General features: G+C 41.8%; 1 protein-coding gene across 2 annotated transcripts in view; it reads right to left on the bottom strand.

Annotated features, from left to right (window-relative positions):
• Positions 1-2,344: 2,344 nt before the first annotated feature.
• LRRC28 (leucine rich repeat containing 28) overlaps positions 2,345-12,396 on the bottom strand; it is a 90,815-nt gene continuing 80,763 nt past the window's right edge. For both annotated transcript variants that reach the window (XM_075345991.1, XM_075345990.1), the window contains exons 10-11: positions 6,389-6,550; positions 2,345-5,090 (exon numbers count right to left, since the gene is read on the bottom strand). In XM_075345991.1, the coding sequence (XP_075202106.1) occupies positions 5,017-5,090; positions 6,389-6,550 (236 nt within the window). In that variant the 3' untranslated portion in view covers positions 2,345-5,016. The remainder of the gene's footprint in view (positions 5,091-6,388; positions 6,551-12,396) is intronic.

Raw genomic sequence — 12,396 nt, 5'->3', positions numbered from 1 at the left:
TATCCCGAGGTTTCCTCAAAGACATCTTTTGATCTATGATTTGACGTTTCTCAGCTGCATTTGCTTTATGGTTATTTTAGCATAAACTGTAGATATGCCACACACTGACCAGTCTTCGGCATAGGTTATAGCACCCTTGTATAAACATGGCAGCATCGTTCAAATAATTTTAAAAATTACAACTCTGGCTAATTGGTATAATGTCAAAATTATGGACTATGATCATTTTCTCTAAAGCTTCTAATTCAAAAGTGGTGAAGTTGCGCTTAACTAAAGTACAGGGAAGTAATACAAGTTCTGTGCGCCTGTAATTCTGTGACAGGATGAGCTGCTTCTCGGGATATCGTGTGGCCCACAATGCCATCGGTGTGGCCCTAAATGATCTGGAAGAGTCCATTTCTGTGTGGAATAAAGCTGAGGAGCCAACTTTGTTAAAGTGTACCAATCACCAGGATTTTACAATATAAACTAATGCTAAACTGGCACTATCATGCCGATTCTATACATACCATTAGATATAGTTTTTGAAATACAGGCAAGTAAAGTTACAGGAATGTGCAGCTTTTTGATTGGCAGCAGCTGCCGAATAGCTAATATGTGTGTCGGATTTTGCTATCTTTTCCCGCCCCTGTCTGCTGCCTGGCCTCTGTAGATGCTAGACTGTATAGCCTCCTTCCAGGTATGAGTCATTTCTGTCATGTGATAGGGGCGTGTTAGAAATGCAGCCCATACAGTCTAACATCTACAGAGGCCAGGGAGCAGACAGGGGCAGGAATAGATAGCAAACCCCACACTATATTAGCTATTCGGCAGCTGCTGCCAATCAAAACGCTGTACATTTTTGGAACTTTACTTGTCTGTATTTCAAAAACCATACATCCAATCTGACAACTAAAGTTATGTATAGAATCAGCCTGATAGTGCCAGTATAGCACTGGCTTTAAGTTATATAGGAAAATCCTGGTGATTGGTTCACTTTAAGTAATGCTACATTGTGGTTCTCCTGTTTGTAGGAGAATAGATGCCCTTGGTCCATGTTGGGAACTCCAGAAATGAGGAAAGAATTTATCCAGCCCACATCCCAAAGTTCAATAAAAATTTGTGACTTAGATATATTAAAAATCTAAACCGTTAAAAATATAAAAATATACCTGTGTATAGACGTGACTCAAACCCTAGTCCCTGGGTTCTTAATCATAGGAATCGATTTTGAGCCCAGCTATTAGGGTTTGAAACATGTAACCATATATAACACAGGTATTGTTTATATTTTTGTACTGCTGTATTTTAACCTCTTCACGACACATGACGTACTGGGTACGTCATGGAACGTGTGAGGTTAATCTCTGCGGGCTGCCATGTGCAGTCCATTGCTACCTGCGCACATATCAGCTGATTTCAACAGCTGACATGTGTGCGTGCCAGACGCAAGTGAAATCGCGTTCCACCCGCAACTATTAACCACTTACATACATCTAGCTGTCAAATTCTGGCTCAGCGCACTGCCATAAGGATAACTTACCCACCCTCATCGGAAGTCACGTGATGTGATCACGTGACTTCTGGTGGTTGCCATGGTAGCACAGGGTCATGTGTAGCGATCACAAGTCACTTTCTCACTGACAACAGACTGCCGTGTGTGAGAGAAAAGCAAATCTTCTCCAGATCTGAGCTGTATAGGAATGGAAGAGCGATCAGACTGCTGATCATTATAGTCCCCTAGGGGACCTAGTAAGATAAAATAAAAAAAAAAAAAAAAATAAAAAGTTGAACAAAAAAAAAAAAACAACTAAAAAAGTTCAAAATCACCCTCTATTCAGCCTATTGAAAATTAAAGGGAAAAAAAAAATACATATTATATTGCCGCGTTCAGAAATGCCCAATCAAAATATAAAATCATTTAATCCGATTGGTAAACTGCGTAGCGGCAAAAAAATTCCAAGTGCCAAAATTATGCTTTTTGGTCGCCGCAAATTTTACGCAAAATGCAATAACAGGCGATCAAAATATAGCATCTGCGCAAATATGATACCATTAAAAACGTCAGCTTGAGATGCAAAAAATAAGCAGTCACTGAGCTATAGATACTGAAAAATGAAACCGCTACAAGTTTTGGAAAATAGCGCAAAAGTGCGCCACTTTTTTTGGACAAACTTGTGATTTTTTTTAACCTCTTAGATAAAAGTAAACCTATACATGTTTAGTGTCTACAAACCTGTACCGACCTGAGACATCACACCACACATCAGTTTTATCATATAGTGAAAGTGTTGAATAAAATATACCAAAAACTGTTGTGCGATCGCAATTTTTATTTGCACTTTTTCCAAAACTTGAAATTTTTTTTGCTGTTTTCCAGTACACTATATGGTAAAACTTATGGTTTCATTTAAAAGTACAAATCGCCCCAGAAAAAACAAGCCCTTAGATGGCAAAACTGATGGAAAAATAAAAAAAAGTTACGGCTCTCAGAAGAAGGGAAGCAAAAAAAAAAACAAGACGGAAAATCACCTGGTTGTGAAGGGGTTAAATATATCTAATAAATGGCATTTTTTTTAATTGGATCTTTGAATGAGGGCTGGATACAGCTTTTCTAAATTCTCTAGGTACGGCTGCCTGCTCCATTCCCTGCACTATGTGGCTCATACACCAAGAATCTGTCTCCATAGAAGGGTTAGCTGAAATTACTTTTTTTCTTATGTTCACTAATGAAATGCAAATGCATTTGACCATGTTGCATTTCTGAAATTGTAGCAAACCTGCAGTTTTTTATTTTGCTACAATTTTGAAAAATTCATGGCAAAAATAATATTGCCTTACTGAAGTTTTGAACATCAAAAAACACTGTCTTTGGAAAATCACAAAAATTCACCATGGCCGAATTTAATTTACAGCCTTCATATTGCAATACCTCTACGTTTTATTGTACCCTTTGGGGTTGGTAATATAAGAATGGTCCTTAGGCAAAAAAAAAAAAAAAAAAAAAAGAAAGAAAAAAAAAAAGTTGTGCAACCCTGCTCTATGTAGAAAGCAAATTACAGCTTCCAGATTTACTTTCTGACTTAATAGGTAAGGACTTCCTTTATCTGTATTACATATCTGCTTAAGTTTTCTTTTGTTTTCATGTTTTCTTACTTTAGGTTGAAATTTACTAAAGGCTGCTTTACACGATGAGATATCGTTACCGATATCGCTACGTGCGTACCCACCCCCACTGTTTGTGAGTCACGGCCAAATCACTGCCCGTGGCGCACAAAATCGCGTTTACCTGTCACACTACTTACCTGCCTAGCGACGTCGCAGTGACCGGCGAACCGCCTCCTTTCTAAGGGGGCGGTTTGTTCGGTGTCACAGCAACGTCACTAAGCGGCCACCCAATCGAAGCGGAGGGGCGGAGATGATCGGGACGTAACATCCCGCCCGCCTTCTTCCTTCCTCATTGCCAGTGGACGGAGGTAAGGAGATGTTTGTCGTTCCTGTGGTGTCACACATAGTGATGTGTGCTGCCGCAGGAACGACGAACAACATCGTACAAGCAGCAGCAACGATAATTGGGAATAGGGGGGGCATGTCACCGATTAGCGATTTTACACGTTTTTGCGACGATGTAAAATCGCTCATAGGTGTCACACGCAACGACATCGCTAAAGCGGACGGATGTGCGTCACAAATTCCTTGACCCCAACGAGATCGCTTGAGCGATGTCGTAGCGTTTTCTGGAAAATTTTGGTCTCCAGCACAATGTTTTGATCAGACAATAGTCGCCAGCTTAATAAAGTAACTCGAGGAAAGATTTTTTTTTTTGCTGCATTAAAAAGAACAAAGTGTGAAAGTTCTTTAACGCTAAGGCAGATAAAAACATGAATGACAATATTCACAATAATCAGGTCACACCATCCTACAATGTAAATCTTATGCTGTCTTGGGAGTATTATAAAATAGCATTCGGCCTCTTCCCCTCTTATGTAGTGATCTTGAAGTACAAGTAACAGAACAGGTTGGGGTTTCACATAAAAAGCAGCTTTATTTCAGTCCATATTCAGTTGAGACGTTTCTTGGATGAGGTCATTAGGAATGATGATCTATTCCAGTGCCTTTAATAAGATGTCTGGTCAGCAGCCATGGTGTTCTTTTAAGACGCGGCATTGAGAGATTTGCTGTTGGCATGTGTGATCCAGAATACATCTGCAACCCTTCCGATCCCAGGTAAAAATCGTGGTGTGATGTACATCCATTTAGCTCTCAGTAGCGTCATATATAATGGATTTATCTTCTCAGTGGCAGTGAACTAGTTAAAAGGCAGAATTCTTAAATATCGTTTTTTTAAGCACCATTATTACTGCCAGGATACTGAGGATTTAAAAGGCTGCCCTGGTATTGGGTCTGGTCATAACATCGCTAATTTCTTCACCGATCATCGAGTACCACGGCTAACACATCACTTGCCGGCTTTCATGTCTGGAAGTTCAGTGAAGACTTTCTTGCTCCTTGTGTTCAAACAAACAATGCTGAAAGGGGTTTCTGATAAGTATAGAAACTTACCAGAAAAAGGCCTCCTACACAATACATACCACAGAAACATGTAACTATGGAGGTCTACAATAAAGTCTTCTCTACCAGTACACTTTAAATATGTCGCCAATCATATGTTGTGGTGTCATTTCATAGTACACAAATCCGTGCCCGATTCTTCTGTAATATTTATGGTCAGTACTGAGTAATGGTTAAGGCCAGCATGGGCCTGTTTGTTAAATCACATCTCTCGTATGTATTTTGGATGGCAGATCCGGCTCCCTGTGGTATGTATGATTCAGCCAAAAATACACAAGGAGAAGAGAGTCTTTATTGAAGAACCGGCAGGAAAGGACAGTAAGTGTAATAGTCAACATCCACGTCGTCAGTCCCTTGATTCACTGAAACCGATTTGCACATTTCTAAAATATCACTGCTGGTTGTTTGTTACTTAAGACGATGGGGCAAGATGGGTTAGTCCAATATTGCCAGGGAAAATAAATATCAACTTAGTAGATTGAATGTCTGGAGACACTGGGTAGAGCAGCAGTATGCCACAAAACTGACAGTTGTTCTCCTGCAAGAAAAAAAAAAAGGGGGATGTGTCAGGAGTCTGAGCATTACTCTACTTTAACACATGCAGCTTAAGGGTGTGTGAGCACGTTGCGTTCTGCCGTGACAAATATTCTGCAGCGCTTTGTCACTGCATGTGCGTTTCAAAACGCAGTGTTTTGGATGCATTGTGAATGCAGAATGCATGCATTCTGGATGCTTGCTCTATCATAGACAGAGTGGGAAAAGCATCCAAAACGCACAAAAGTAGTGACATATTGCTTTTTAGAACATATCAATTTTGTCAAAAATTTTGCATCCAAAACATTGCGTTTTAAAACGCAACATGTGCATGGAATTTGCTTAATTGTCATAGACTTTGCTGGGGACGCAGAACGCATGCGTTTACGCTGCAGTTTAAAAAGCTGAGTAAACGCATGAAAAACGCAATGTGCGCACATACCCTAATAATTAAGGGTTTTATTAAGCGACTAGAAGGACCTTGCTGATGTCATACCCACGTGACCAGAAGGGGTGGGGCCTCCGCCAACATAGCAGATACCAGGAAGCAACATTTTTTCTGTTGGCTGAGGCCCCGCCCCTTCTGATCACATGGGTATGACATCAGCAAGGTCCTTCTAATCACTTAAAACTATTCTATAATAGAATTAGCATAAATAACAGATAAGGGGAGGACAGACAGGCAGTACGGAACGGAAATCGCTATCAAAATCCAACCCAGGTATTAGCTGATTGGCAGCTGCTGCCAATCAAAAACCTGCTCATTTTACAAACTTTACTTGTTTGTGTTTCAGAAACTATACAACGTAGCTGACAACTATAGGTATGTGGAGAATCAGCACGATAGTGCCAGTGTAGCATTGGCTTTAGTTTATATAGGAAAATCCTGGTGATTGGTGCACTTAGCTCTAACCAGAGAAGATGATAATACAACCAATGAGTATTACATAGACAAAACCCATTTTTTGGCTAAGCGACATTAAGATCACAAAGTGCTGTTAGACGGCAACTTTTGATAGTGAATGTGGTCATCTTGGAAGTTTATGGATTTGTGACAAAACAGTTGACAGAAATGCAAACCTGCTGGATTTCAGAGCGACCACATTCACTATCATTAGTTCTGATATTAGCAGTGCACCATTGCGATATGAATGGTCTGTGGATCATATAGCCTTAGATAAAGACCTACAGTCAATTGCTTCTAAAATTGTCAAATCCTAGCTTGTCTCATAAGAAAATTTCAAACTGCTCATTACACATTAGACCCAATATTGAAGACCATTTCAGTAATCTTGTGCATTACCTTGATTATGTAGTCCAGCCATAGGGGTCTCTCTTAGGGGAAAAAGCTTTGGATACACAATAGTAAACATGGACTGGCTGCAGCGATGGCAGTGCCCTAGAGGACTCCGCAGAAGCTCCAACAGACTCCTCGGTAAGGAGATGTGGGAAAGGCAGCTTACATCTGATGAAACAGAAACAGAGAGCTCAATATATGTTATTCTTTAAGGAACACGCTAGAAAACAAAGATGAGTTTTTGGGGGCTTGGATAGGAGGTGCATGTATTTGAGAAGCAAAAAAATAAAAATAAAACAGAAGTCATATCCTGTCTGTGCATATGCAATGCAGCCCATAGAAAGGGTTAGTAACAATCCTGTGCACTCGGTGCCCCTCACCAGAATAATTACACCACCACGCACTGATCTTTTTCTCTAAACTGTAAAACTGGATCTAAAAGGTTTCAAAAGTACCCAAGTGCCGGGCCCGGAGTTCTCAGAACTCTGCGTAACAATCTGGGTCTGGCAACTCCAGTAATAAATAAAAAAAAAAAAAAAAAAAGGGAAAAAGAAAGAAAATAGAAATAAAGCAAGCGCACTATACTTACCGAGTCTCAGGCACAGCGGTAACTGCTTCCAGGGGCATTCATTCTACTTCCGGGGTTGCTCATTAGCTTCATACATATGCACTGCTTTCCCCGCCCAACGGCAGTCCTGGCAACTGTGATTGGTTGCAGTCAGACCCGCCCCCACCCTGTGTGACTGCTTGCAATCACAGACCCTGTCTGCATCTATATTGTGGTTCAAAAAAACCCCAAAACAACTGGAGTACGGTCCCCCAATATTCTGATACCCAGCACAGATAAAGCATAAGGCTAAAGGCTGCAGCCCCCACCCATGTACTAATCTTGGGTGTATATCAATATAAGAGTGACCCATGCCGCTTTTTTAATTATTTAAACATAATTTTATTAAACGGCAATTTTTATACTTAGCCATGATAAAGCAGACAGCTAGTACTCTCAGGATGGGGAGACCAATGCTTATTGGGCCTGCCCAGCCTAAAAAATAGCAGCATGCAGCTGCCCAGGATTGTCGCAGCAATTAGACACAACAATCCTCAAACTTTATCCGACTCATCCCAATTGCCCTGCTGCAGTGGCAATCAGGATAGTAAGGCTTAATAACAGTTAACAGCTGCCATTAAGCCCTAGATTAGTAATGGGAGGCATCTATGAGACCTCCCCCAGATTACTAGTCATCCTAGTCCTTGCCTGGCAGCCAGCTGCAGCATTTCAGAGTAAAAAACAAACATGTCAGCAATACCGGAGCTGCACAGCTGATAGGTTCACTTACCCATTTTGGCCAATCATCATTTGAAAATTATGCACAAATGATTCTTTGTGATGAGCAGACTACTTTCGACAAAAAAAAAAAAAAAAAAAAAAAGTGGTCATCTTGGAACTCTGACTATCGTCAGCTGAAATTAGATATTTATGGCACAATTGGCAGATTACCAGCTGGTCATTTCATCACTTTGCACAAGCATCATGACGCTTTAATATGTGCTTGCCTAGCATGCTCCAGGTGGAATCGTTCAATGGAATGATTGGAAGTCTGCCTGATTGCCACATTCTGACCATAGTCTTGTGTGTATGCTCAATGTAAGGACTCCCCACGCCTGACATCATTTGCCAGTCAATACAGGAGTAGTGACAGGTCCTCTAACTCTAGTAACGGAATTCTCAATACCAACCTATTGAGGTCTGTCATGGTAATAAGTTTTAACACTGTTCATTCACATTAGCATATAAATGCAGACTGAGTGGCACGGGAAAAAAAACAAATAAATAAAAAATCGCAGTACACTTTGACCAAAGTTATTCAATACGTCAGTGCTGATCTGCAAATCTAAGTGGCCACAAAACCGCATATGTCGGACAAGATTCCCCAAAGCAATTCAATAGGTGAGCGAAAAAAGAATGGAGGGCACGCAGGACCGGCAGATCGGAAATTAGGTATTTCTTACAGGGAATTCTTGCAATTACATGTTTTGTTATTCATTGTTTATTTCCTTTGTGTGTATTGGAACACCACAAAGAAAAGAAGGGAAAAAGGAAAATTGGACAATTTTACACAAAGTCCCTCAAAACAGGCTCACCAAAAAATGTTGGCACCTTTCCAAAACTGTGGGTAAACAACTTTGATTCAAGCATGCGATTCTCATTCAAACTCCCTGTGTCAAGTAACAGGTGTGGGCAATTTGAAAATCACACCTGAAAACAAAATAAAAGGGAGAAGAGTTGACACAATATTTGCATTGTGTGTCTGTGTATTGACACACTAAGCACGGAGAATAGATAAAGGAAAAAAAAATTGTGAGGAATTGAGAACCAAAATTATGGAAAAATATCAGCAATCTCAAGATTATAAAGTCCATTTTCAAGAGATCTTGATATTCCTTTGTCCACGGTGTGCAACATAATCAGGAAGTTTACAACCCATGGCACTGTAAGGGCTGTGTGCACACGTTGCGTTTCTTTACCACGGAAACGCTGCGTTTAGAACTGCAGCGTTTCAGTGGCAAAATTGCATGCGTTCAGCTTTCCCAGCAAAGTGTATGAGAAAGCCGAAAAATCAGTGCACACGCTGCGTTTCTAAACGCAGCGTTTTGGATGCCAAAAATCGGGTGCGGAAAGAAAAGCAGCATGTCACTTCTTTTGTGCGTTGTGGCTGCGTTCTCTCCCCCATTGAAATCAATGATGCGGGTCAGACCGGCAGCTACAACGCAGTGAGCTGCTTTTATGTTGCGTTCCGCGGGCTTTGTCGGCATGCCAGAACGCAGGCATTTACTTGGAAGTGAGGTCAAGAGGTTTCCTGTTGACCTCACTTCCTGCAAAGTTCAGGAAAGCCCCCGGTGTCGCCACAAGTGCCCGCCCTGACCTCCGACCCCGCCTCCCGAAAATCCAACATGGCCCGCGGCGCACAGGCAGCCGCACCGGCCGCCCTACTCCTCTGTTTCTGTCGCATGTGCAATAACTCATGCGACAGAAAACTGCTCCTCAGGCCCTGCCAGGTCACCCCCTATTCCCCCCGATGTCCCCCGGTAACCCCCGTACCTGTCACAGCGCTGATCCCCCGCGATCCCCTCCTTCACAGTGCGTGCCGATCACATGTGCCGAGCAGCTGACGGCTTCCTGTATTCAGTGTGAGCTGCGCTGGCTGCTGCTCGGCACTGTGCAGCTGTGACCCGGGGAGGTGGGTGCAGATTCTTTGCACCCACTCTCCTCAAATGGAGGGTCTGCACTACTAGAAAATGGGGGACACGTACCCTGAGCGTGCCCCGCCATATTCTAGAAGGTCCAGAGGCGACGTGGGACGTCAAAAATGGATACTGCGGACCCAATTTTTTTTCTTTTCAATAAATTGGTCAAAATGGGAAAGTTTTTGGGGAGTGTTTTTTCAAATAAATTTTTTTTTGCGCCCAATTTTTATTTTTATTACTGTCAATTAGTTATGTCTGGTATCAAATAGACGCTGTGACATCACTAATTGCTGGGCTTGATGCCAGGTGACATTACACATCTGGTATTAACCCCATATATTAGCCCCGTTTGCCACCACACCAGGGCGCGGGATGAGTTGGGGCGAAGCGCCAGGATTGGCGCATCTAATGGATGCGCCACTTCTGGGGCGGTTGCGGCCTGCTATTTTTAGGCTGGGAAGAGTCCAATAACCATGGCTCTTCCCACCCTGAGAATACCAGACCCCAGCTGTCAGCTTCACCTTGGCTGGTGATCTAATTTGGGGGGGACCCCACGTTTTTTTTTTTTAATTATTTATAAATAAAAAAAAAAAAAATAAAAAAAAAAAAAAAAAAAAAAGCAGCTTGGGGAGCCCTCCAAATTGATCACCAGACAAGATGAAGCTGTCAGCCGTGGTTTGCAGGCTACAGCTGTCTGCTTTACCCTGACTGGCTATCAAAACTAGGGGGGACCCCACGTCATTTATTTTAATTATTTTTTTTTTTGGGCTAAATATAAGGCTAGGCACCCTTTAGTGCCACATGAAAGTCACTAAAGGGCGCCAGCTTAGAATATGCAGGGGGGTGGGACGTTTATATATATATATATATATATATATATATGTTTGACATCCATTGACACATTTTAGGCTGTGTGCCCACAATCAGGGTTTGCAGCGTTATGGGCGCAGAGTGTTTTCCCTGCGTCCATAACGCTGCGTTGTGCAGTAGAAGCACAGTGGAAGGAATTTTAGAAATCCTGTGCCCACTGTGCTTCTCTTCTCCGCAGCATAAACCGACCTGTGGCGCAGCTTCCCGAGCTTCAGCATGTCAATTTATACTGCGGAGACAAGAGTGTTCTCTGCAGGTAGCATAGAGCTCCACAGCAGCCTGAACCCAAATCGTGGTCATGGGCAGCTGTGTTCTCCCGTGGACAACACTCACATCTCTGCAGGAAGGCTGGCACTGTGTACTGGATGTACTGTGGCACTGTCACTGCGATCATGTGGTCAAAAACGCACCTGAAGAAAACGCATGGAAAACGCACGAAAAACGCATGCGTTGTTGATGCGTTTTTTTCCCAAAACGCATTGTTTACAATTCTCCCCTCTGCCAGAGGGTGCGTTTTTTTCCGCGCTGAAAAAAACGCAACGTGTGCACATAGCCTTACTAATCTCTCTGCACATGGACGGAAAACACAAGATAGCCCGTATGTTGGATTTGTGATAAAGCACATCATTCTACTGTTTATCGAAAATATAATTAAGCCTACAAGGAAAAGAAAAGAGCACCTACAGACAAATATGGTGGAGGTTCATTTTGGGGTTGTTTTGTTGCCTCTGGCACTGGGTGCCTTGACTGTGTGCAAGGCATCATGAAATTTGAAGATTCCCAAAGGATATTGGGTGGTAATGTAGTTCACAATCTCAGAAAGCTGGATTTGCCTCCTGGGTCATGGGTCTTCCAACAGGACAATGACCCCAAACATAATTCAAGAAGCCCCAGAAATTAAATAGAAATTAAGTGCTGGAGAGTTATGAGGTGGCAGAGTCCGGATCTAAATCTCATTGAACACTTGTGGAGCAATTTGCAAAAGAAGAGAGAGATCCAAAATTCCAGTGTAGGGGCGTACAAAGATTGTTGATAGTTATAAGGAATGATTGATTGCAGTTATTTATTCCAAAGGGTGTGCAACCAAATATTAAACTGGGGCCGCCAACAATTTTTCTCCAGGCCATTTTTAGGGTTTGTTTGAAATTATGCACAATTTGCCTTTTTTTTTTTTTTTTTTTTTTTTTAATATTGTTCCATAATACACAACGTAAATAAACACGTGTAATTGCAATAATTTTCTGGGAGAAACTTCATTTTCATTTAAAAAGGTTGCCAACACTTTTGGCCATGACTGTATATGACAAGCCCCCTACATATAATAAACTTGCATCCTTTATTGCCTTTCATGTGACATTAAAGGCTATTTAGCCTGGTTTAACCGAATAATTTAAAAAACGACATGCAAGCAATGTTACCAGGTCTGAGGTAGTCCAGCAGTTCCCAGAACTATTGAACCTCAGAATGAGGCTCTATAGATTTTGAACAGCAGCCACTACCGGCTCACCCTTTGCTCTGCAAGACATGGCAAGTGATGAACGGTAAATGTCAGGAATGTCACTGATCATCACTCGAGTGCAGTGTGAGCTGGGAGGGGCTACTGCTCAAAGTCTATGGAGGCAAGGCTCCATAGCCTTTGATCTACATAATCAAGAACGTTGTGGGAACCAATGGACTACATCAGATCTGGGAACTTTGCTTTGTAATAAATTGGTAAATGAGGGACAGTCTTGTTTTTATGTCTTTTAGGTTTCCATTTGTGAACTACGTGGGATACCCAAGACTATGTTGGACATGCATGGTTTTTTTTTTTTTAATAAATTAAGCCAGGTAAAGAGTCGAGAAGTGTTTTTTCAAATAAACTATTTGTGTGTGTTTTTTTCTTTTTACTTGTTGGG

Source organism: Anomaloglossus baeobatrachus, chromosome 4 (genome assembly GCF_048569485.1).
Source record: "Anomaloglossus baeobatrachus isolate aAnoBae1 chromosome 4, aAnoBae1.hap1, whole genome shotgun sequence".
Lineage (NCBI taxonomy): Eukaryota > Metazoa > Chordata > Amphibia > Anura > Aromobatidae > Anomaloglossus > Anomaloglossus baeobatrachus.
The sequence above is the reverse complement of the archived record's forward strand: the minus strand, read 5'-3'. Positions and strand labels throughout refer to the sequence as shown.